This window comes from Eutrigla gurnardus (assembly GCF_963514095.1).
Source record: "Eutrigla gurnardus genome assembly, chromosome: 17".
NCBI lineage: Eukaryota > Metazoa > Chordata > Actinopteri > Perciformes > Triglidae > Eutrigla > Eutrigla gurnardus.
Window position 1 is genome coordinate 13,368,815 of NC_139928.1, and position 26,065 is coordinate 13,394,879.

The 26,065-nt window shown below is 43.5% G+C and overlaps 2 protein-coding genes across 5 annotated transcripts in view; one reads left to right on the plus strand and one right to left on the minus strand.

Moving 5' to 3' along the window:
• dtnbp1b (dystrobrevin binding protein 1b) overlaps positions 1-5,330 on the plus strand; it is a 199,837-nt gene extending 194,507 nt beyond the window's left edge. For 2 of the 3 annotated variants that reach the window (XM_084031570.1, XM_084031569.1), the window contains 2 exons: positions 2,913-3,056; positions 3,754-5,330. In XM_084031570.1, the coding sequence (XP_083887696.1) occupies positions 2,913-3,056; positions 3,754-4,091 (482 nt within the window). In that variant the 3' untranslated portion in view covers positions 4,092-5,330. The remainder of the gene's footprint in view (positions 1-2,912; positions 3,057-3,753) is intronic. The other variant, XM_084031571.1, reaches the window with a different exon arrangement.
• A 7,098-nt stretch (positions 5,331-12,428) lies between these two features.
• The window catches only part of jarid2b (jumonji and AT-rich interaction domain containing 2b), a 97,564-nt gene continuing 83,927 nt past the window's right edge, over positions 12,429-26,065 (minus strand). For both annotated transcript variants that reach the window (XM_084031531.1, XM_084031530.1), the window contains 12 exons: positions 22,759-24,205; positions 21,278-21,822; positions 19,308-19,400; positions 18,291-18,409; positions 18,021-18,091; positions 17,764-17,878; positions 17,546-17,651; positions 17,261-17,443; positions 16,410-16,540; positions 15,887-16,073; positions 15,232-15,339; positions 12,429-15,024 (listed from right to left, as the gene is read on the minus strand). In XM_084031531.1, coding sequence (XP_083887657.1) covers positions 14,758-15,024; positions 15,232-15,339; positions 15,887-16,073; positions 16,410-16,540; positions 17,261-17,443; positions 17,546-17,651; positions 17,764-17,878; positions 18,021-18,091; positions 18,291-18,409; positions 19,308-19,400; positions 21,278-21,822; positions 22,759-24,205 — 3,372 coding nt within the window. In that variant the 3' untranslated portion in view covers positions 12,429-14,757. The remainder of the gene's footprint in view (positions 15,025-15,231; positions 15,340-15,886; positions 16,074-16,409; positions 16,541-17,260; positions 17,444-17,545; positions 17,652-17,763; positions 17,879-18,020; positions 18,092-18,290; positions 18,410-19,307; positions 19,401-21,277; positions 21,823-22,758; positions 24,206-26,065) is intronic.

Genomic DNA, 26,065 nt, shown 5'->3' on the forward strand with positions numbered 1-26,065 from the left:
ATAATAGCTTTGCTGCGGCGAGGCTCTGCACACTCTGAGTGCCTGTCGCTAAACACACAAGTAGAGCCGTTTCCCTTTTGAAAAATGCCGCCGCGCCGTATAAATGTAGTCTTCCACTGGGATTGTAATGGAATCCTGCTGCAGTTTCTCCCACGTATTACCACGAAAGCCTGCTCTAAAATACCCAAAGGATGTGCTGGAATGAGGGACCGCATGCGTTATGCACCTTGCACTGAAAGATGGATTGAACTCTAGCAAATGTGATTTTTCTCCCTTTTTTCATATCTATCCTGCTTCCCTTAATCCTCTGGAAATGGCTTATTAGAGAGGATTGTGGAGCAGTTAGGAAGGAGGCGAGATGATGTGAAAGAAGGAGAGGAGGAGAGGGAGAGACTTATGTTTCCACTGTCAAACGTTTGAGGTCAAACATTTGCAGCTCATTAGCACATAGTCAGACTCGCCTTGCATTCATTCACAGCGCAAAAAACAAGCGAAGATGTTCACAATTTGGCTTCACACTTCAAATGATGTGATTCTCAGTACAAAGGCAAGCATGTGGGCCGCTCGACAAAAATCCACAAAACAGCCCAATTTATATAAGCCGGTCATAATTGCCATGTTGGGTTTTTTGTTGTAATTAGTTACAGAGGAGGCTCACATCATCATTCTGCTGAAATACATCTGAGAATGAGGCTCGGTGTTTGAGCACGCGACACGCTGTGACTGATTACGTCTCACGCAGCTATAAATCCCTACAGCAGGGCGGCGCCACTGATAGGGAAGGATACAGCCGGAGACGTCGAGGAAGGGGGGGGGGGGGTGGGTGTCACAAGCCACTGAGCCGTCAAAAGCCAGTCTCAAGGGTCTGATACACACACACACACACACACACACACACACACACACACACATAAATACTCTCTGCAATCTCACTGCAGGCAAACACAGTCCTTCCCAACAGGGGAACCTTTAAGGCAAGGTCACAGTGCGGCTAAAAGAAGAACATGTTGGAGGCGGTCACATGGAAGCTCCTCCCAGCAGTGCTTTCTGGAGCAAGACTTTCACAGCATAGCCATAGCGTCGGGTCAAGAGCGTGCTTTTGTGTGTGTGTGCCGTGCACATTTGCTTCTTTTTATTCCCGTGCTGGAAGTACGGCTCCATCAGGGGCTGAACACTGAATCAACATGCTCCCTATACGATGTTGTTCCACGAGGCTGAATGGCCGCTATGTGTGGGTAATTGCGTGGCTGACAGTTGAGATATGGGAACGCGCAGGATGCATGCTGAGGAGTTGTTAGCGAGCGTCAGAGCCGCGTTCCTTTAAGACGTGTCGCAGAAAACACAAGTGTGGTCTCCACATGAGAGGGAAGGAGAAGAATCTTCCATTTTATACACAAATCCATCCAGTAATATATGTGTGTGAGTCTGAATGTGGATGTGTGTGTGTGTGTGTGTGTGTGTGTGTGTGTGTGTGTGTGTGTGTGTGTGTGTGTAAAATGCCTAAAATCCATCTGGGTTTGTGTGTCATATTTTACATAATATACATTTCAATCAGTGAACGTGTGTGTTAAGTATATTTCATGATCTCTACACATGACACTACCTTTCGTGTGTGTGTGTGTGTGTGTGTGTGTGTGTGTGTGTGTGTGTGTGTGCGTGTGTTAAAGGACGGGGAGACTTTTGTGACAGTCTCCATGGGAAATAACATTCCCCCTCTTTCTCTCTTTCTTTACTCTTTCTTCCTCTTTCCCTCCCCGTGCCGCCTTCCTCTGCTCTCCTCATTTCCTTGAGGTACGGTAGCCAATGGCATCTTCTCTTCTCTCATCGCTGTACGCCGACCAATCAGCTCCCCTCTTCCTCTTGTGCTCCCAGCTCTGCCCCACCCCCCCTCCCACCACGCCCTCCCCTCTTTCATCCCCACAGTGCACTGACTGGCTAGTTGTGACGCATGCAGAACATCATGATAGTGAAGGTGGTGAATCCAGGACTGCAAGAGTTAACATATTAGCCGGGGATGTAGAAGAGTTGTTCTAGTGGTTAATGATGCACAAGTTAGTTTGCTCTCATATAGAACATCAACAAAGAGATCAGACACAATAAGAAACTTGCTATTTTGGGGGTAAAAATGTATATTATCAATCATTTTTTCCAACCTTTCTACAACGGACCTGCTGGGTTCATATCATTATGTTACCAGAAGTTTAATTCCATAGTAGATTCATTTAATTTGAAGTCATTTTACCCAGCTCTGAAATATAAGTGTGGGTATCGTGAAGAATAACCTTATCAATTATTCAACTGGTATAAGTGGTTATGCTGTATTTGTTCCTCTTTTACCATCCTAATGCAATATCAGTGGAATGATAAATGCAAGCATGAGGACTCCAAAGTGCAAAAATGCATGAAAGAGTTTCTACTTTTTGAATATAATTCCTTCCCTGGGTTTTTTGGTAAACATTGTACATAAATTCTCATATTATTTGACTATTTCAAACAGAAATCCCTCAAATTGGAATTGCATCTTATCATTGCCTCTATGGATATTAGGTTTACAGCGACCGATTCCTTTTTCAGCGTACACATGGATAATAAGAATATGTGAGCCAGTCCTTTAAAATGTAGTAGGAGTTGCTTGTCGCCTTCATGTACATCTTCCTACATATAATGACACCTGGCAGTCCATTATTTGTGCTTTGGATCATGATGTAAACACAGTGTTTTTTTTTGTACGCAAGCCTACTCATTTCAAATACCATCCAGCTTGAATGTGCCCATTTGCTTCTGCTTGGCAACTTTTGGAACAGAATTAAAGAGTCTCAAAGCGCTTGTCTTCCTGGACTCAGCCCCTTGCTGCTGCTGCCCTCCTCAACCCCGTGCGAGGCTAATAAGTCGCTGTCTCATGTTGTGTCCAGAGCCGATAGGAAGCATGTCGTCCATGGAGGTGAACGTGGACATGCTGGAGCAGATGGATCTGATGGACATGTCTGACCACGAAGCCCTGGACGTGTTCCTGCACTCGGGGGCAGAGGACAACAGCGCCGCCTCGCCCGTCGCAGGTAGGCGGCCATGCAGCACATACACACACAACACGTGTAGCTGTTGAAGTGAAATAATGTTCTACAGCTAATCCACGTCAAAAGGATTTGATGAAGCAGAAATGTGTGACTCAGAAGACTGACAGGCACAGTGTTTAGGCACGAAGCACCATCTGTCCACATCTGCTTGGTCTCAACATCCAACCGACAGCTCCGTCTTTGTCTAAAAATAATTTGACGAAGTAAATCTCTTTTCATCTCCGTAGACGACTTTGAACAAAACCTCAAGTAATTCCGACAATAAAATGCCTTTTATCTTGCTGTCAGATAGCAAATAAATATTTTATAATGATGAAAAAAAATCACATTTAAAAATAAGGCCCAGTCTTTTTTTTTTATTCAAGGGCCCGTTACAAGATAGAGAATAAACCGGAGACGCCCTCATGTATGTCCTTTGGAATAACAGCCTATTTTTTTACACTTCTATAGTCTTTGTTATGTGAAGGACACATGAGAGAAGATATTAGACATGTATTTAACGTTTTTGCATATTCCAAGAATTATTCATTAGTTAAATTAGAAAATGATCTATGAAGTATAATTTGTAGAGCTATGATGTCTTTTGTAAAACTATTATTATCATATGATAATATAAATGACTGAATCACGGACCCCACTTTGAGGTGATTTAAGTGAGTCCTGTTTCTCTCGGGTCCAGATGTGGAGTCCTTCACCACGGAGATCAGTCTCCAGGTTCCCACCCAGGCTGAGCTACGCCACAAGCTTTCCTCCCTTTCATCCACCTGCACCGACTCAGCCAGCCAGGACACGGAGGCCGGGGAGGAGGAGGAGGAGGAGGAGGAGGTGGAGCAGGAGGAGACTGAGCACGGAGGTGGAGGTGTTGGGGGATCAGGGGGAGGAGGAAGGAGGAGAAGGGCCCCTGTGGTGGTGACCCTGGATGAAGAGGAGGTGCACCCCGATACGGAGCTGGTGGACGGGGGGGACCAAGAGGAGCGGACCAGCAAAGACAGTGAGGCGAGCAGGTCGAAGGTTTGAGGACGTATTGGACCAGATTTAAACACAAACGCACAAAATCAACCTGAAATATTGGCTTCCTTCTCAAATTGTCCTACTGAAAGAAAACACACTGAGGTTGCACTAACTGCCACATGACTTTGCCTTAAAAGACCACTGATGTGAGGTTTCAATTCAAATTCAACCCCGTAAGCTAGGTTTGAGTTCACTTTAGCATAATAGCATTGGATGGCTTAACATGCACTTAAACCCTTTGAAATGGATGAGAGAATGCTCTAATATTCTGTTTCTGTGTTTGTGCACGTTGGATCCAGGTGAGGCTTATTACTGAAATGTGCTGAAATATACACTAAAATCATCCATGTGTCCCTATTGCTGTTTTCATGCTCCAGGCTAAACTGCAGCTGTCAAGCATATAATAATATATAAATAATATGTGTTGCAGGTGGTGATTTCCTTTTTGAGGATACAAATATGTGACTGTGTTTTGTTCTAAATAGCAGCTCTGTTTTTAATGACTAAAGACGTCTTCTTTGAACTGCATGTTTTCACCCAAAACATGGAGAAGAAAATCTCTCCATGACTGCGAGTTTTATTTGCCCAGGTGTTTTATACAATAGAGGTGAAAGGAATATTGTTATTAATGCTAAAATCATTTACAAAACAGCCCAAAACTGGACTAATAAAGTCTAGCGTGACTGATTTCTTAATTTATTATTTGTGTGAATTGCCCCTTTAATAAATGCTAGATAATTAGCCCAGAAAACTTGACATATGATCTGCAGGGGTCACATGGATGCATTTTTTCACGAATTTATTGATAAGCTGAAGCCACAAAGCTACATTCTGCAATATTCTCAATGTAAATTGGAAAATATTTTAAACATGGCGTAACAACGGGCAGTCACCTGGCAGTGGGTTCTACACTGCGTAGTACTGCGTAGCTGACAGACCAGAGATGGAGTGCCGATACCAATATCAGTGATTTAGCACACATGAGGAGAGTTACCCGTTGCCATTCCTTTGCCCAATAATATTTGGGCAAACGTCTCCTTTTGAACGAGGACCGACGAGGACCAAATCCTTGTTGGACTGTGTGCTGTTTGTGCTGAACAACAACCAGAAGGTTAAAACTGTCTCCAGATATTTTTTTTTTTGTATAGAAATGTTGACATTTGTGCGATGTGACAGCATTACTCCTTCCTTTCTTTTCCCCTGCCTACAGTTCCTGACTCGTTGGTAATAAATGTCTCTCCCACAGCATTGTCTAATTTTCATCAAAGCATTTCAAGCACAAATTAAAGGATGAAATGTGAGCAGGATTTAGGGTTCGAGCATGTTAACAGTCCCCGTGTGCTCACGTTTGATTTACAGTGCTGCCCGAGCTCTTTGCCAAACGGGAAGCTGACACGGCGAGGGAATGGATAGAGAGTGGAAAGGGCTGTGAAATACAGGGGTTTTCTCTTGGGTTAGAATATATACTCACTATTACAGTTAAAAGCTTTTAAACTGAAAAATATGTAGAAGCAATATTAGTGTTGAAGGTCGTATTGATAAAAATGTTTCATTCAAACGACTAATTAAAAAAAATACATCCACAGAGCTTTTAGAAAGGTGCAGAATCAAAGTATCACTTCTGGTGAAAACATTTTTTTATTGTGAATTAATCATTAAAAAAAAATGTATGGCTCTATGTAGATGTGTGACATGTGGCTGTGGCTTCTAGCAAGGCTTGTGAGCCAATAGAATAACAACAATGGTATCACATGGTATCTCTGCATAGTCAGGGGTCAAGAGTTAGGGGTTGCCAGTTAAAAACGGAGGCCAAACCATAGATTACGTTACATGAATTTTTAAACACCACTGCACAAAGTAACCCAAATGTATAGTTACATGTTTCAGAATGAATTCATACCACCAAAGATTCATCACTTGAGTGTCACTCCACTTGACCATGACAACGCAGGTTGTGCAAAAAACTGGCAACCCATCAAGGGCGCATGCGACGACGTGAGGTGAATGCAATGGAAGGGGGGAGTGCGAGTGCGACATCTAGTGGCTGGATGTTGTCAATGTTGTGTAATAGCACCTTTAAACATGGAGTAAATGGCATTTGAAGGCTGAGAGTGGATGGTTGATCCAACGGTACATTGCTGATGTTGATGGTCATTCCAGTGCACTTTAATTGAGGTTATGAACTTCAGGGCCCTCCAACAGTTCTGCATGTACAATGCGTGAATATTAATGAATCTGTGGTAAATTAACAAAAAAAGCACTTACTTAATATCACACACCTTCTGCTGCTGCTTTCTGTAGAGATAATAGTTTCTCAATATAGCGTTTTGACATTAGTATTTAAAAAAGGTTCAACTCACCAAATTACAACAAAACATTATTTTTTCACATACCTTAGTGATAACCAAAAAATAAATTGCAAGATTATAAAGTCAGATATTTTCACGAGTAAAAAACTTTTTTTTTTAAGAAACCACTTAAAAAGTTTGCAAGGTTGGATCGATCTCTCTATCTATCCATCCATCCATCCATCCATCCATCCATCCATCCATCCATCCATCCATCCACTCTCTTCCAGCCGATTTGCAGGAGCTGCAGGATAAAAGGGATGTTCTTCTCCCCGGCAAACTCTAAAGACATAATTCACCATAATTTGTGGTTCAACCCAAGCAGTTATGTTTTACCTTTGTGTCTTGTTTTCTCTTCACGGGGTCACAGTGACGTTTGGGCAAGGTGTAACTTTGGTAACGCAATCTTCTCCTAGTGTTAGCAATGCTGAAATAAAATACAAATGCCTTCTGTAGTCAAAAATAGAAGTTGTTTGTCTTCACGTTTGGCACTCATAAATGTATGACTTTATAATCTTGCAAATTTCTTTCATTCAGACACTATAAACATATAAACTTGAATCCACGAAATCCCCACTTTTTAGGACTTTGTTTTTGATTATGATTTTATAGCAGACTTTACTATGACATATTGTCACAGCCTGCTCTGCTGTGTGTGAGTGTGTCTTTCTGTCTTCTGTGCTCAAACCATGTCAGGATTCTCATTTGAGCCTCTCTCTCCATCGAGTGTGAGATTGGCTTGTGTTTCGCAACTCTCAAGACACATTTGATTTTGTGAGCTTATATTGACTTTTTTTCCAGACGACATGGATTATTGGCTAGCCCTTGCCCGTACCTCTGCCTCCATAACAGACTTTTTGGATTTCTTTACCTCTGTCTGCCCACAGTTTTTCTTTTGATTATCTATTGACCTTTTTTTCTTCTTCATTTAAACCGACGGAAGAGACTTCTGTGAATCTGCTTCTGAGTCCTCTCCATGCTGTCTGACTTTTATAGCATACTATAGAAAGACTTTATGAGGTGGGTGGTGACGTCATCCATGCAGCTCCATAGGGCTGGAGTCGCTGACCTGACTGGGATCTGACTCCTTGGACCATCTGTTTTCCACCAGTTAGGATGACCTCAATGAAAACGATGGCAGAGATGGAGCAAGCCCTTTTTCGAGTTGGAGATCACCAGTTATACCATCATACTTCTAATATGATGTTTGTATGACTTTTTTAACGACATGCTATAATATAGTTTTAATGACATACTATAACCTATAACTTTAGTACATCTTTAAGGACATACTATACTACATACTATACTAATACTTTTATGACTTTTTTTAATAACATACAATACTATGAATATTTAGCGGCATACTTCACATAACATTTATAGCATTCTGTACTACTTTAAATTACTTTTATGACATAAAATAAAAATTCAATAGTATTGTATACCAAAAATGTATCATAAAAAGCCATAGTATAGCATGTCTAAAGTATGTAAAAAAAAAAAAAGTAATAAAATGCCATGGCATACACAAAAAAGTCACTATTGTCATGATCTTGTATTTTTGTTTCTTTGCTCTCCTCTTTTATTTTGTAGTTTCTGTCTGTCTTGTGTTTGTTGTTGATTTCCTGTTTTATTTTTCAGTCTTTCTGTCTTGTGTCCTGTAGTGCTTTACATCCTGTTGCTTCAGTTTCCTTCCTTTTTCTGTGTAACAGCTGTGTCTGATTGTCCCTCAGCCTTGCCTCTTGTCTCCCTCCAATCACCTTTCAGCCTGCCCTCATGGTTGCCCACCTGTGCCCTGTTCCCAATTACACTGTTTGTTTGATCTGTGTCAGTTCATCCTGTTATTCAGGTGGTGTTACCCAGCCTGTTTCCCTGCTGCTCGTGGAGGTTTTTTTTGTTACTTGCCTTTGTTTTTGGACTGTTTCTTTTCATCATTAAACCTTTTGTTCAAGTAACCTCTGCATTTGGGTCCTATCTGTATTCCATGACAACTATAGTATGTTGAAAAAATCAGTTTAACAATAGTATTTTATAAAAAAAAATCATAAAAAGTCATAGCATACTATACTACATACGTATGTTGAAAAAAGTAATGAAAAAGTTATACTATATAAATTCAAAGGAAGTGATGAAATATGTCAGATCATGATGTTGGAAAAAAGTCACAGTATAGTATGTTGAAAAAAGTCATACAAAAGTCATATTATACCATATAAAAAAATCATATTATATAATGTCAAAGTAATTGTATAGTATGTCGTTATAGGCCATAATATGTCATAAAAACCAGTGTTTCCCCTAGAATTTTTTTCAGGCCCGGTGGTACCCACCGAAAAAACCCTAAACAGACGAGACGTGTGGGATGGTGTATTGGTGCAGTTGGATTAAGTCAGGTGGCACAGCAAGCAGTCTGCAATTCTGCAATTATTATATTTGCATTCAACATTTTTGTTCAACCAGAGTGTATTCAAGATTTTCAAGGATTCAAAGAGAGAGTGACTTATTAAGGTGCCGGTTGATGGAAATTATCCAAAATTAGGGGCTGGAAAAATATGGCTTGAAAATGATGAGCATCACATTAATAGCTACAGATACTGTAAAACACTATAACGATATATGAGTGCATATATTGTCTTATTTTATCAAGTAAAATATAAGTTATAGGTTTACTCAACAGCCTAATAGTTCATAGAAATTCAGGGAGAAATAGGTTAACTCAGAGTTCCACAGCTTATCAAAAAACAAAGCTAATTTTATTAACATAGGCTGCCTAAGGGCGCGATCAGTAGCGTGCCTCGGCACGATTGCCCCAGGGGGGTCGCCCGCGGCTTGCATTCACACTGCTCCAGTCCAAACAGGCTTTGGCCCGTTAGCCGGTTGTACATACGTCATTACGTCCTAATACTACACACGCATGGGTGGATGTTGTTTTTAAGGAGCTCCGTCTCTGCATATATTTCTCGACAACACTCGACCTGCATCAGCGAATGTGCGCGCGAGCGGATCTGTGCGAGCAGGCAGCGCGAGGAAAGCGGATTTTGGACGGAGACTCACAGCGGCATTTTTCTTATAAATGCATGTCCTGTTCCGCTCACACAAAATACAGTGTAAACTTTCCGTGTTTTCAAAGTAGAAAGCGACATCGTGGTGGTTTAACGAGGCAGAGCGGGATCAGAACAACATCAAGCGCGTAAAGTACACGAAGAAGAACGTAGCGGGAGCGCGCGGCGAGGATTGTTGCGGCCGCGCGTCTTGCGGAGCAAGTCTACTGTGCTGCGCGCAGTGGCGGCGCCAGGGAGGGGCTTGGTTAGGCTATAGCCCCATCAATAATTGTGTCAGCCCTACCGTTAGCCCTACCATAAAACCACCAAGAAAAAAACAACAACAAAATAACCAAGAAAAGTGCGGAGTTCAACAGCACCACCACGTCACGTCGTAACGGCATTCAGGCAGCTGCGATGACAACTGTCACTGATCTGGGTTCATTAACAGACTGTACTGTCCGTACGTCAACGTCACTCATGTGAGCCCGCTTTTAGTGTATGCTCGACAGACAGCAGGCTACTAGTTTGTAAGCTACCTGGCTCTAGCAGTTCGCGTTAGCGGCTTATAGTCACTCACGTTAAGTTAACGTTAGTAAGCTGGTCAAAATTGATCATGGATACATTTGTTTTTAAACGTCGTCGGACGGAACAGATGGCGGTGGCGGGCGTGTTGGATAAAACTACGGACGCACCATTGACACCTGCAGGGGAAGATGACCACTCGGGTCCCGGCTGTTAACGTATTCAACTTTCGCTGTCTCTGTCTCTCTCTCTCACTGTGTGCGTGATTATAGCTGCGGGAGGGTGTGCTTCTATATCGCGTGTCAATCAAAATCTGAGTGTAGTGAGTGCAAAATAGTTATAAAAAGGCTTAGTCATATCCCCCCCCCCCCCCCCCCCCCCCCCCCAAAAAAAAAGTCATACTATAGCACGTCGAAAATTCACGAAAAAGTCAGTCAGGATATATTCATAAAAAAATATTTAAAATTGTTAAAAAGGCATAAAAATCGCTCATCTCGCTTGACGCGCCTACTCTCAGTGTAGTGAGTCCAAAACAGCCATAAAAAGCCATGGTCAACTTTTTCAGGGAAAAAAAAAGTCATACTATAGCATGTCGAAAAAAAAGTGAAAAATCGACGAAATTCATAAAATGTTGTAAAAATGATGTAAAAGTCCTAACATATGCTTCTATATCGCGTGTCAATCAAAATCTGAGTGTAGTGAGTGCAAAATAGTTATAAAAAGGCTTAGTCATATTCCCCCCTCTCCCCCTGTTTCTCTCCCCGGGCCGGCAGAGTTATCATACCGTACTGTGCGTGCGTGGAGTGCTCACAAGCGTGCGCTTGTGTTTAGGTCGGGGATGGAGGGCACAAAAAACAATTTGCACCGGGGCCTATCGCCATGATATACACTACTGATTTCACTGATACTGAAAACATTAGATTTTGTCTTAAAAAAGTATTTTTCCATTTGTTGTTGTATTTGCCGTTTCTGTGCGTACATTGAAATTGAATCCTGGCGGCGGCGCTGACAACACCCTCCCACAGCTATAAACACGCACACAGTGAGAGAGAGAGACAGAGACAGCAAAACGTGAATAGTTACGTTAACAGCCGGGACCCGAGTGGTCATCTTCCCCTGCAGGTGTCAACGGTGCGTCCGTAGTTTTATCCAACACGCCCGCCACCGCCATCTGTTGTTCCGTCCGACGACGTTTAAAAACAAATGTATCCATGATCAATTTGACCAGCTTACTAACGTTAACTTAACGTGAGTGACTATAAGCCGCTAACGCGAACTGCTAGAGCCAGGTAGCTTACAAACTAGTAGCCTGCTGTCTGTCGAGCATACACTAAAAGCGGGCTCACATGAGTGACGTTGACGTACGGACAGTACAGTCCGTTAATGAACCCAGATCAGTGACAGTTGTCATCGCAGCTGCCTGAATGCCGTTACGACGTGACGTGGTGGTGCTGTTGAACTCCGCACTTTTCTTGGTTATTTTGTTGTTGTTTTTTTTCTTGGTGGTTTTATGGTAGGGCTAACGGTAGGGCTGACACAATTCTTGATGGGGCTATAGCCCAACCAAGCCCCTCCCTGGCGCCGCCACTGCGTGGAGGTTTTTGTTGTTACTTGCCTTTGTTTTTGGGCTGTTTTCTGTGAGTTTCTTTTCATCATTAAACCTTTTGTTCAAGTAACCTCTGCATTTGGGTCCTATCTGTATTCCATCACAACTGTGACAACTATAGTATGTTGAAAAAAATCATAGTATAGTATCTTTTAAAAAATCACAAAAAGTCATAGCATGGTATGTTGAAAAAAGTAATGAAAAAGTAAGAGTATATAAATTCAAAGAAAGTGATGAAATAAGTAAGATCATGATGTTGAAAAAAAATCATGAAAAAATTAATTGTGTAGTATGTTGAAAAAAATCATACAAAAGTCATATTATACCATATAAAAAAAAAATATTATATAATGTCAAAGTAATTGTATAGTATGTCGTTATAGGCCATAGTATGTCATAAAAGCTATATATGTATGACGGTGTGGCAAGTACATGGGGTTGGTTTCCCAAAAGACTCTTTTTTAAAATAAATTGTATATCTTTTTAGTTGTGTTCTTCCAACCATCCCTTAAAAAATGACTTAGGGTAAAAAGTGTCGATTCCATGAATGTATCCACGAATTATTTAATGTGATGATTGCTTGACAGGTTATGTGAGAAAGTAGTGTTATTTATCAATGAAACACTTTTCATGATTAACCGGCTGCATCAAGTTACCAAACGTGAACAAAATGTATAGTTGACTAGAAGTTAAAGTGAAAACCCCTTTTTTTAATATACTAAAATATTAATCAATTGTCAAAATAGTTGTCAATCAACCTGTGCAAAAAAATGTAAATGATGCTGTGAAAACCATTCATACACAAAGACTCACAAGCAGGTTGGAAAGAAATGACAGTGAATTGTCGGTAAGTTTTTATTAAACCTTAAGTACAAACTGCAAAAGTAAAAAACTGTCAATATAACCAACATGAGACTCTCTTTCCGAGTGGAGGGAAAGGCCGAGATGCGGCACTAATAAATTAAGTCACCAGAGACCCCACTGTGAGCAAGTACTTTATACTGTAGAAAATGGAAGAAACAAAAAAAAAACAGAAAACAAAAACAAACAGAAAAAAAATCCCATCAGAATAAAATATATTGTAAGGCCATAAAAACTTGACAACCACTTTTTATGTTGAAAACACCCGACTTGGTATTTCATTAAATAGTCCTAAAACAGTTCAGTCTTCTGCAAGGGACGACAACCAACAAACTGGATTATAGGATTTTTCCTTGACAGTCACCACTGGCAAGCTCAGTGCAACATGAGTAGCTACTACATTTTTGTTGAATTTTCAGTAATGAAAATGTAAAAACCCATTTTTTTGTGAACATATCTTTTTCCCTTTTCTTTAAAAAAGTAAAGCTAAACAAACAAAACTAGGTTGGGGGGCAGTCGTTGGCTACTCAATATCTTCTTTCTTAGTGATATAAGCAGCACTTAAATTTTTTTATACACGTTTACCAGAGCAACCCTGTAAGCGTCAAACTCACATGGATGAAGAAAGGGAAATGTAAGGCTTTTTCTTCATCAACCACTCTCCTCTGGAACTTTTTCTCTCATCTATTCCTTCCTTCCTTCCTTTCTTTCTTCCTTCACCCCAGAAAAAGGCTCAGGTATTTAAAGAGATTTACAGGATTATGTACAAAAAAGGTTGATGTTTTGTTTGTGTTGGACTTTCTCCTCTCTCGCTCTCTAAAATCACTCATAATATATCTGTAAAAGGAAAAAAAAAATGCAAATGCCAAAAACAAAGGACAAATAATAATAATAAAAAAAAAACCTTGGATTTGATATTTCACATTTTACACTCTTTGACTAGTGGCTCTACTTGAGATAACACATCAGACCAACAGAAGTAAAAAAAAAACACAAAATAATAATAATAATATAATATAATAATTAATGTTTACTGTTACAGATGAAACAAGAGGACTGGAAGAATGGAATGTTAACACGATTGCACATCTAGAACCAGAAAAGCCTGAAAGCCTTTCTGCCCTGTGGGGTGGGGCTGCGTGAGCTAGCGGTTAGCCGAGAGCAGGCGCTAACCCCCAGATTTATTTTTTTTATTTTTTGTGTCGTTATACAGTAATTATAACCAACAGCACCAATAAAATGGATCTCCTCGCTATGTTTCAGGCACAGTTTTCACTTGCTAGCGAAGGAGGGATCCCTCCATACGACCAGGAAGTGAGGTGAGCGGTGACCTTACACAGGTCAAGCAGCTGTGGCTCTGCACCCCTCTCACATCCACCAATGAACAGAAACATCCACAATGGTGAAAAAAATAAAATACACAGAAGACTTCTTGCAACAAAAAAAAACCTAGCAAAAAACAAAGCTAAAATTCAAAATAGGACTTGATAAAACATAGCCAACCAACAATAAACCAACATCATCTGTCATTCAAGTTTTTACCTCGCGTCACCAACCCCCCATTTAAAAAAACAAAAAAATTATGCAGGAGCTGCATCGAGAAAGAATAAAATCAATTAAAAAGGACTCCTCTTCCTTTAAACCAAGGATAGAGGGAAACTTTGGGTAACTACTTAATGTCATTTTAATTTCACAAAAACTGGAGAGAAAAACAAAAAAGGCCGCCCTTTCATTTGTCCCATGTTCACAGTTGAGTGACGCATGATGAGAAGGGATGAGGTCGAGTCTCAGGGCGAGATGAGGGCAGGGCAGCATGATGCAAGAGGAAGGTAACCCCACTGCAGTTAAGGGAGCATGGGAGGTGGATTGAAGGGTAGAACAGGGTCCATCAAGTCTTCTTGTGAACGTTACACTTAATGCTTGTCATGTTGTAAAGGACACCTTAAGGAGGGACGAGGGGGGATTCTAAAATCATCCAGAATAAAAACAAATTCTTCTTTCACACTAGTGCAAAAAAGACATCTTGCCTTTCTTTTTCCTTTTTTTTGTTATTATAAACAAGCCTGTCATACTAAGGGGGAGAGGTGAATATTTTTTTTGGAGGAGGACTGAGGTCTGGTGAGGGGATTTCCAAAGCTAAATATCAATCAATCTTAAATATTGAGTGGAGGAGGAGGGACTGATAGTGATCCTGCTCAATGTAAAACGAAACAGGGGAGTTTGGGGGTGGGGGGGTCGGACCACGATGTGATCAGAGTGCACAGGGTGGTTATGTCATGGCGTCCCCTTCAGGACACAGCAGCAGCCTTGGGTATGTGGCTGGAGGACAGGCGTGCCAGGGACACCTCCACGGTGGCGCGCTTCCTGGGACCTCGCTTGGCTGGAGACGCTTTGGCGGGGCTCAAGCCGTGGCAGGGGTCCCCCCCGACTGCACTGACGACGACAGCACCGCCGCCGCCGCCACCGCCACCACCTCCACCACCAACACCACCAACACCTCCGTTCTTCAACAAGGCCCGGCCACAAACCTGGTTCACCAAACTGTTGATTTGCTCCTGATTGGAAAGCACAGAAAATACATGTTATTTATTTATAGAAATCTCTTTCTCTAACATAATGTTTGCATCCTTTCCCTATAACAGAGAAGGAATAACATCAAGAATACTAAAACTTCCTGGAGCAACGTAAACCTAGCTGATGTCTCCCCCATCTGGACACAGAGGGAACTGAGCCACAGTAGAACAAACGGGGGGGCAGCTCACCTCGTCGTAGCGATACATCATCTTAAGGCCTCTGCAGGACTTATGCTTCTCCACATAACGCAGGGCACACTCCAGACAGAAGACCACGTTGTCAGTCTCCTGAACCACCTGCACAGACCGAGAGCGAGACAGACGTTACTGTAGCAACCACACACTCAACTCACAAGTCTCTTATTACTGAGATAAATCATTTAAATGTCTTCCACTCCTACGGTACTATGCCACTGGCAAATAAGTACATTTACATATATTACTATATTAAAGCATTCAATTTGATAACATTAATACAAAATTATGAAATGTCATATTGAGTTTATAGTTTGGTTTAGATATATTTTTAAATTGGGCCATAAAAGAAAAGAAAATGTAGTCTTGCTGGTTTATAAGGGATGTCAGTGTAAGTAGGAATGTTTTATGTATAGCAGGTAGAAAGTACAGTAGATGAGCTTTATGAACAATAATACCTACAGACTGGAAAGAATATGTCCACTCTTTTTTGATTATTATTGATGATTTTTTTGAAAAAATAACTAATAAAAATAAAATCACTTTCTTCAAAATGCCATGGCGCATCCAAACTCGCACTATGGCATTTTAGAAGTCCCTGTATCTTATAAGCACGGTGTGTAAGCGTGTGTGTGTTCTCTGCTCTCACCATCGACAGGTAGCAGAGATGCTGACAGATCTGGCAGCGTCTCTCTGACGACTCCAGTGCCAGCCATTTCCCGCGGGGCTTCTTGCGTCCCTCCCCGGGCCCCAAGCTGCCGTCATGGGTGCCGTAGCGGGCAGAGGAGAGCAAACCTGCCTTGTACAGTTCCTGCCGTTGGCGCATCTCTATGTTCCTATTGGAGAAGAAGGATTCTCAGTGAGTTAAAAAACATCTTTGCTTTTATGGTGTAACAGCCGTGCTCATTAAGCTGCATTAAGCTGGATATCTTTTATTGCTCTGGGAAAAAAGGAAGAGTGGGCAATCCTCTAACGAAAGAAAACTGTATTTACAGAGGAAAACCACTAGATCAAATAGCACACTGAGGAATAGATAATACAGGATGAATATCTCCTTAATGCAACATTTGATTGCTTCTTTAGCTGTCAATGAAATAGATTCTACAGTACAGAATAGTAAGAGCATGTATATGTGCATATTCTAGTATGTGAACATTTATCCTGCATCCTACCTGAGGTCTTTGAGTAGGGCAGAGATGGTAGTGAGGAGAAGGCTGTTGTCCCTCTTGGATTCGGCCACAGCGATCTGGTACAGTAGCTTCTCCATGGAAAAGGGTTTGGCTATACGACGACATTTCAGGTCCTGCACACAAAATCAGAATAGATTACAGGTTATGATTTATGATAGCACCTTTTCCCAGCTTCATTTTCATCAGAGTTCTACTACTGTCCAAATAGAGATATTTTAACTAAGTGAAGTAAATTAAAGAATGCTAATAATGTCTTTCAGTGTGTAAAATTGTGTGTAATGTAACACGGACTCTATATGTTTGTTGTCATATTACCCTTGAGAGCAATCTTAGAATACGATGGTAATGCCAATGGTATACGCATTTCCTTTACCATAATGACAGTAAGGAGCATTTCCCTTTTCTCTATTGCTGCTTTAATGAGGTCCACTGGTCCAAAGGCTTACTCATGATCACACACACACACACACACACACACAAAAAATGCAAATACACCACCCGGGAGACTTGCAGCTGCATTTACTCCTTAAAGTCCAACGCGTTGGCTGATTAAAGAATCAAGCTCTGGGTTCTAAGTTAATTTCTGAATTTCAGTTTCAATCAACGCTCCATAAATCAGAGCTTTAACTGCCACTGCCACAGGGGGCCGGTGTTGTGAGGCGTTACAGAGCAAGGGTGAACTCGTCATGAGAAATCTGCAAAACACCGGCAAATATATTCATTCCAAAGAGTCTGATCCAACATTTATTTAAAAAAAAAATGTTTTCCCAAGTATAAATATGTACTTAAACGTGGCCCTTGTACTAATTATCCACCCAGATTCATATGCTGACCTTTGCGGCCTGGTAACCCAGGTTCATCCAGTGCGGCGTGGCAAAGTGCACCGTCTCCGACACGCTGTAGCCACAGCACACTTTAGAGACGAAGGCACCCGGGTAGCAGACCACGAACTGGCCACTCCGCTGGACCGTACGGTAAACCTTGATGCCTTGGCGGCACAGCACCTCAGGAGAGATCTGGGAGGCCGAGAATGAGGAGGAAAAGTGTTACATTTCTACGACTACTACTGTGTGCTTCGTTCATGAAAGTGGCTTCAGAAAGTTCCCGAAAACACTGACCATGATGTTCTTCTCCAACATTTCTAGTCCTGGGGTGCCATTGGCCTGAAGCAGTGTATGGACCACCTTGTCCAGCTTAGCCTTCTCCTCAGCAGGGACAGAATACCTGTGGGGGACATCAACACACATGGACAGGTTCATGGTGAACATTCAGGATCAGGATGAGTTTTCAGTGTTTGCATCTAGACTTTATACTAGTGATCCCAGTGGACACTTACCAAATGCAATCAGCACCAGTGTGTAAGTAATCAATAAATGGAAGGCGATTTTGGTCTCGAGACCAGCATGAGGTAGAAAAGACCATGCCAATGTTAAGCCAGGGAATGGTCACCCCTGGGGAGACACAGACATTTAAAGAGAGACAAACAAGAGCACAGGGGATTATTAATAACTGCAAATTACAAAGAAACAATGACAGTCAGTCACTAATTCACAGCTAAATGACTATTCAGCTCCAGCCTGTATGTGTCCTTACCAGGCACAGCACCCAGATGCCTCAGGATGGATCCAGAGTTATTGGGAAGGACAGTGAGGTTCCATCCATGTCTGAGGAGAAGATAAGGGGAAATGGTTATTTCTGATTTTCCCCCCAGGGATAGCAGAGACAGAAGATAGGTGAAGGGCACCTTGAGAGCGGATAGTGTTCCATCCGAGGTTCCTACCTGTGACCGTCTGGTTAGCAGGTCAGGACGACAGCCGTGCAACACAGGCAGAACATTCAAGTGTGGTGTAATGAGCTACTCACTTTGAAAATGGCTCTGACTTTCCTGTGGGGAATCCACTGCCATGTGTGCTGGTGTCCACCTTCCCACAATGCACTGCCACATGGCTGTCTCTCTGCTCCACAAGCCTCCAGTACTCTTCCTGCGAGAACAAAAAAGAAATCGTATGAGTAAAAGAATGGATGCAGCGGGGAACAGGTTTCAGGCATGCCTCTTCAGTCAGTGACGACGAAACCCCCCTATTTTCTCGTCGACGATTCTTCTGATCCGCGGCTTTGGTCGCACTCACATTCACTCTCTAGCTCGCTCTACCACCGCTGCACTCTCTCCCTCCCTTGCTAGGGAATTTTAAATATTGTGTTTACAGACAGCAACCGATAATGTGACTACATGTTATATATTTAACATTTCAATGGTATAATGCAATAAGAAAAGATATAAACAGTCAGTGAATTAAGTCATAACAAAGTCATTAAAAAACCTCAGTATAGTATGTCATTAAAAAGTCATAAAAATGTCCTATTATAGTATGTCATAATAAAGTCATAGTATAATATGTACTAGAATTACTGCCTCACCAGTAGTATGCCTCCACCAGTCAGTCAAGTCACAGTTTACATCAGCGTCGGTTCAAATTGTTGTTCCTTCATCATTTCATGATATTAGACAAAGTATCATAATGGACATATTCTTTCTTGGAGTTATGGCTTATTGTGAGTTATTGTGATGATGTGACAGTTTTCTCAGTCCTCTTCCATAATCAATTATTTAGGGTTTTGGATTGTTGGTCAGACAAAACAAGTCATTTGATGAGGTCGGGCTCTGGGAACTTAAAAAAAAAAAGTTAAATAATTATCAACAAATGAAATAGTTGATACTAAAAGTCACCGTCAGTTGTAGCCTTTTATTTAGGCTATGTTAACCCACAGACCTCGCTGTCAGCAGTCTTTATGTAGTAGAACATTTCTCCTATTAAAGGCGTGTGGATTGTGTATGTAGACATTTTACAGTAGGTTTAATCAAAATGTTAGCGTGCAAACCTCAACATCAGCAGCTCCTGGCTCCTTGTTAAAGCACATGGTCATGGTGTTCCGGGCTATCCTGAAGAAGTTAGTCAAAGACACGGATTTCCCCTGCAACAAAGGTATTAAACAGTGTGAGTCACAGCACGTTACAGTCGTCCGAGGGGACAAGGACGTATATTTATGGTCTTCTGTCATGCTAAAACAGCTATAGCGAATGTGAACCGAGGGTGGAGTGTGAATAAAACATGAGCAGAGGAAATATCGCTGGACATCAATGTACAGTGTGTGTCTATACGGCTCCACCTACAAGCCACAGTCACACTTCCCCTGGACTTGACCCTCTCTCCCATCGACATTCCTGCTACAGAAACGCTTTTGAAGGCTACCATAAATCTGCCGGATGACAAACAGATCCTGCTGAAAGATGACCTTGCGGATTCCTTGTCCTCACGTTGACAACTTTTCCTCTCTTTTCTCCTTTTCCTTCTTCGGTATCCAGAGGTTTTTCCAAAACTAACTGACCGTATCACAATTCCTATTGTTACACTGGCTGCAGGATTGTAAAACAAAGCAGTTCAATAACATGGGGTAGTGGTGACCTCATAAGCAAGACTTTCTTAAGGTGAGTCAGCAGAAACACTTACAGCATTTCCTGGTGTTATTGGAGTTAATTATACCCTTGACATCCACTTTGTTCTCTGGATAGAACATTTTAAATCTAACCTTCTTTTGGGTATGAAGACCTGTACGGACTATTCTGGGTCTCGTCAAGTCTGTAGACAACATTTCACTTTCTCAGAGGGATGTCATATAGAGGAATGTAGCTACCAAAGGAAGAACTGGAATGGGGGGGGGGGGGGGGTCTAATTGGATCCACATTCATGATGGGAATATTGCACAGCCAACAAAGAACAAAGCAATCTTAATAACAGAAATAACTACTGCTTCATCCCATCAAGATGACAAAGCATGACAAAACAAGGGTTCACGAGCAAATAATACATCAACAATATACAAAATACACAGTTTTGGTGGGATGAAACCAAGTACAGTGCATGTGTTTGCACATGTGGATTTCTACACACACACACACAGCCTGTGCACTGATGTGCGTGTTGGGGGTAGATGGTCTTGGTAGAACGGCACGAGGACTGGGGCAGGACAAAGAAAGAGGGTCGGTGAGATGAGTGGAAATTTAGGGAAATAGCTGAGAGCAAGGGCATGGGCTGAAGGAGAGAAGCCATGGGGGGAGAGGGCTGGATTAAAGGGGCTGAAGAAGGCGGGGTTTGATGGGGGGGGGGGGGGGGGGGGGGGGCGGGACAGAGGAGAGGGGAAGGGCTGGTTTGAGGGATGCCTTCTCTCTGACCTACATTTCAGCCAGCCAGAATCAACACAGCTGCCAGCAGGCTGCGGAGGTGGGAATACATCGAGTGTGCGAGTGCGCGCGCACACATACACACTTCTGACCACCCTACCGCACACACAGCTGCACAGAAATATTCAACAAAAACATGAGAAATGCACGGTACTGTCTCTCACTGAAATCAGGTCCTTACGATGCAGCCACATGACACATTTACACGTACGTCTGAATGTAAATCCTCTGTTTCCTTTATTAACCGCAAACTATGACAGCTAACAGCAGGATAGTGTTACCAAGAACACTGAATAAGAATTTAAATATCATCTTTGCACTTAACACCACAGTAACATTCTTCACTCCTCCTGGCGAGAGGGTGCATATGTTGTCACCTGAGAAGTGGCACAATCAGATTTTAGTGGTAGGCCGTTTGCACCTCACGTGTGACATTAGTCTTGATTCAGATGGTAGTGAAACGGCAGACAACTGGGAAATAACCTGTTCTATTGTTTTAAGATTATAAAACCTCTTTTAAAAAAAAAAGGAACAAGAAAAAAAGAAAAGATACACTCATGTGCATTTTGACTGTTATGTTTCAAATATGTGCCATAAAGCTCGTCCTCACCTTGTTAATACATTTGTGCTGGTCACTGAGAACGCCCCTGTCCTCCTCCTCCGGCTGCTCCTCTCCATGCTGCCTGTCCTCTTTGCCTTGTTTTTCCTGAGCGAAGAGCCGGCGCCGGCCCGCTTTGACCTGAGCCTCCAGCTCCTTCAGACGGTGATACACTCCATTGGTGCGGTGGTTCCCCGTAGCCCCTCCCACTATCCCACCCACTAGCCCGTTCTTGGGCTCGTAGCGCGGCAGCACCAGTGCACTAGGCGCTGTGGAGTCCGAGAGACCCTCCAGAGGGCCCCGGCGCGACTCCAGGTTCTTTTTCTCCTGCAGCACCTCGGCCTGCAGTCCCAGGCGCTCCTCGGCACTGAGCGAGTCATAGGAGAGGATGTACTGGAGGTACGCTTCCTGCAGCTTAGCCAGCCGGTCCTGCGCCGACTTGGGGATGCGCAGGAGGTCGGCTAGCTTGGTCCACTTCTTCAGGTCCATCACCTGCTGCATGCCGCCCATGTCATTTATGAGCTGGAAAAAACGTGACAGGTCCACTTCACAGCCACCTGCAGAAGGACAAAGTACATTCATTCAGACATAGAAACATCATGACCATTCCAATAGGTCTCTAAAAGTAACATTAAAATCAATCAAAGGTGGAGAAACTGTCACCCAACAATGCTTTGTGTACAAAAAGTAAACTTTTGAATAAACATAGAAATCAAATCAAGCCAATAAGATGGCAATCTTTGAGCATCTGCTCCTTTGGCTAAACATGCCTTTTCGTCCAGCCCAGTTAATTTGATTTGAAACAGCTGATTGTTTGGCACAATCATAGTTCAGATCATTTTGAAACACGATATCTCAGAGACGGAAATCCTGTTAATGTAGAATTAATCTGCTGGGCACAGTCAAAGTCATTTGGAAGCAGGGTCTCCTTGCTACTGTGGCTATCAGCTGCATACCAACCAGGCTCATCTGAATACAGCTATTTATGATAAGCAACAAACAAGGCACAGCACATGCACAACAAAAAATCAAATCAATCAACCATGTATGCATGGGGAATAGAGTCTAAACTGGGAGTGTTTAAAGACTCATAAAATGCTGATGTCATTGTGAGAAATGGAAGGTGGAGGAAAATATTGTCTTTGTGGCCCGTCAGGCCGAGCCAAGTTGTTCCACATTGTTATTGTCATCTATCAACAGGAGGATAAAGACCAATAGAAATAGCAACATTTTGAGGCCTGCCATTGGTTCCTTTAGTCATGGCTTTATGAAGCCCAGCAGAGGTGACAAAACAGTTTTAAAAAGTGCAAGAGGGCATTTTTATTGTAATTATCTGCTTTTAATAAACTCTAAATCGGTTCATTCTTTTCTTATCTTTACATTGAACAAGAAATCTGTGAAAGAGCCACAAGAGTACGGAACGAAGGAACCAGTTTTTTAGCTGATTACCTGGTGAACAAATACAAGTGTGTGTTCCTGTTTGGCTGACTTACCAATGACCGGCGGCTCATCCATGGTAATGCCCTGAGATTTGAGGTGCTTGCGAATGCAGGATAGTCGCTGCACGTTGGGGCCCCAGCGCCGGCCCAGCATGTGGACCCTCTGCACCTGTGTGACGAAACGCATCTCCTCGCTCAGCTTGCACTCTGGCCGCCAGTCCGGTGGCGGAACCACGCGGCACATGCCCGCCACCTCAGCCTGTTCCCTCACCGCGTCCAAGTACACCAGCGGGTCCTGGAACTCCCGCGGCACCGGCCGGAAGGCGGGGGCTTCACCCAGCTCCGCCCAGCCATCTGGACTGCTCCGCTGGCGCTCCCACTCCTTGTCCTGCTCGCGTTCCTTCTGGCGTACCATCTCTTTCTCGCGGTCCCACTCCTTGTCGCGGTCAGCGGTCCGAAAAGCTGCTGGTTTGAGCTGTCTGGGGTTGTTGGTGGAAGTAAGCAGAGAGGAGGCGGCGGAGGAGCACACGGAGGTCTGTTGGGGGTCTGAGGTAGTGTTGGCACGACTGGGGTTCTGTGGGTGATTCTGGCCTGATGAGGGGGAGGAGGAGGAGGAGCTCCGACCGTGAGACCTGCTCTGCTGCTGCTGTGCTTGTCGAATCAACATCAGCTTGCCGGCCGATGCCCGCTTGGGTCGCTGGTTCACCGGCTCTGCATTGGCTGCTGGTGTAGTGGGAGGCGGGGTCTGTTGAGGAGGAGGAGGAGTAGGAGGTGGAAGCGGGGTCACGGGTGGAGTTTGTTTAGGAGAAGGGGATCTGTCTGATTCATGTCCATTAGAAACTGGAGTGGTGGTTTGTGGGGCAGCTCTCTCTTGATTGGCTGCCTTCTTGCTGCTGCGCGTCTCCAGAGGTGTGGGCTGAAGCTTGGCCTTCTTGGCTTCGATACCAGTGGTTTTGGCTTTCTGCTCGACAACCCCAGTCCCCACAGAATTGAGGACCACCTCCAGGCGCCGCTTGGAGTTACGCAGCCCCTCTCGACCTGGGCACTCCCCCTGCTGGCACTGTCTCTGTCCGTCCTCCCTGGCCAGGGTGTTGTGCCGCTGCCCATTTATTCTGCCGTTGAGGCGGGCGCCGGCAGCCACACTATGCAGCCCATTGGATAGTAGCACCTGTTTGCGGGTTTTTGCATTGCTGTGGTGGGCTGGTGCCGCTGCTTTTCCTGAGTTGGCCAGCCCGTTGCTGGCTGCTGACTGGCTGTGCTGATTGTGATTGTTCGCAGACGATGGTGCCGAGGCGGCGCTGTTGTGTTTGTTGCTGCTGCTGAGTTTGGTTTTCTTGCCCAGTTCTTTCTGTTTGGCTTTGGTGTAGGTGACGTGGCCCTTGGACACGGTGGCTGTGTACTTCTTCACAGTTTTGGACGGCAGTCGGAAGTCGCGGTTCTTTTTGGCACCACCGACAGTTTGTGCCGAGCCCGCCCGCGTCAGACCGTTCACTTTAGTGACCTGGGGAAAAAAGGAGGGGATAGCACATGTTAGATAAAAGGATAAATAATCTTATGACAATGCTGTGGGACAGGAATCTTTGCAGGAAGGGAAATTGGGTGGTAAGCTTATATCGCCAGGTTCGATACGTTTGCTCAATTTTGGAACAAATCAAGTTAAAAATACTTTTGCATCAAAGATAGCAACACATTTCCCAAATCGCACCAAACCACAAATACAATTCTAAAATCGGAACGCGTAGCGAGACACACATGCAGGGGCGTGGATGCACCCACACTCCACAATGAAGAGGCCAAGCATATTTGCGTCTCGATTACTATACTTTCAAATGCACTACACTTTTTTTACAGCTTCAACTGCTGTCAACACAAGGGCTGAGATATAGGAGAGGATATGTGCAGACCGAAACCAAAAAACCACTACATCCCGAGATAAACAACAGTTAAGAAATGGGTAGATAAAAAAGACACGACATGAGAGGGAGAGCTGGGAGGGCTCCATGGTTTGTGCTGGCAGATGGCTTGACAGTATGAGGTGGGAGGTGGGGTCATTGGGACGGAATAAAATCCAATCCCGCTTATAAGCAGCCTTTTATTTGCTATGGGTTGCCTTAAATGCTATAATTAAAATGTTGTGCTATGAATAAAGCTCCTGTGTGTGTGTGTGTGTGTGTGTGTGTGTGTGAGGGAGAACTGTGAATGTGTGTGAAGTCTTTGAGGCCTCCAGCTGTAGATCAGAGGTGTCTGGTTCCCTGGCTGGCACGCCGTCTACAGCTGCGGCGAGAAACGTGGTCACGTCTTACAGCAGGATCGGTGCATGTAAAAGAAATCCATTGTGTAAAGTGATATCGTGTCTATGAATCTGTCTCGCCGTTTCTGTCCTTCACTGGCTCCGTTTCACTCCATCACTGCTTTCCCCTCATCTCTTTTCTACCACTTGTATTTCCCCTGTATGCACTTCTAAGAATATCTACTTCCCTCTCTTCAATGCTGCTTTCATGGCCCACTTTCAGTGCTGCCAGGAGTTTCTTATTCCCTTCTGTGTGTGTGTGTGTGTGTGTGTGGGTGTGTGTGTGTGTGTGTGAGTGTGAGTGTCTGAAGAGAACTTGTAAAATTATTTGGCTGGTGATATCTGACTGGGTGGAGCTGGAGATCATGTTTCTGTAGTTGTGTGAGGTGCTATTTTCAGAGAAAATGTTGTATTCTCAACCATCTAAATGATGCATGCCAAGGGGATTGACACCTTTGCACCATCATGGAGCCCCGGCTGTCATTATAAAAATGTACGATCATGTTTTGCTGCCATCCATTTACAGTATCTGGGTGTCTTTGTGTCCAGACCGGCTGGAAGTGAACCATGGAAGAAAGGAGGAGGAGGGATGGCAGAGATGGAGTTATCAATCACAGTCCAGGCGCCACAGGAGGGAGGTGACAGCCGGCCCATTGACAGGTCTGCCTTTGAAGGGCTCTAGTGTCACATTTGTGTGTGTGTGTGTGTGTGTGTGTGTGTGTGTGTGCGTGTGCAGATGTATTGTATTGTGTTCGTCTCAGGTGGCGGGGGGCCGACACAAAGACCAGGCCATTAAAAGATAAGCGGGACTGAAACCTAACCCTGCCTCCGTCAATCATTCCCCTCCAACACACAACACACACACACACACCTCCTCACAATGGAAAACACAAGGTGACAAGGAGAGAGGGAGAATAGAAGGGGTGTTGAGAAGAAACAAGGAGACGAAATGGATGAAGAGGGAGACTGAAGGGAGATACAAGGCTGCATAAACAAGCACTGCCTGAAGATCACTACTGTTTATTTATGTGATGGATATCACATTATCTGAATTCCTCACAAAGAAAGCTG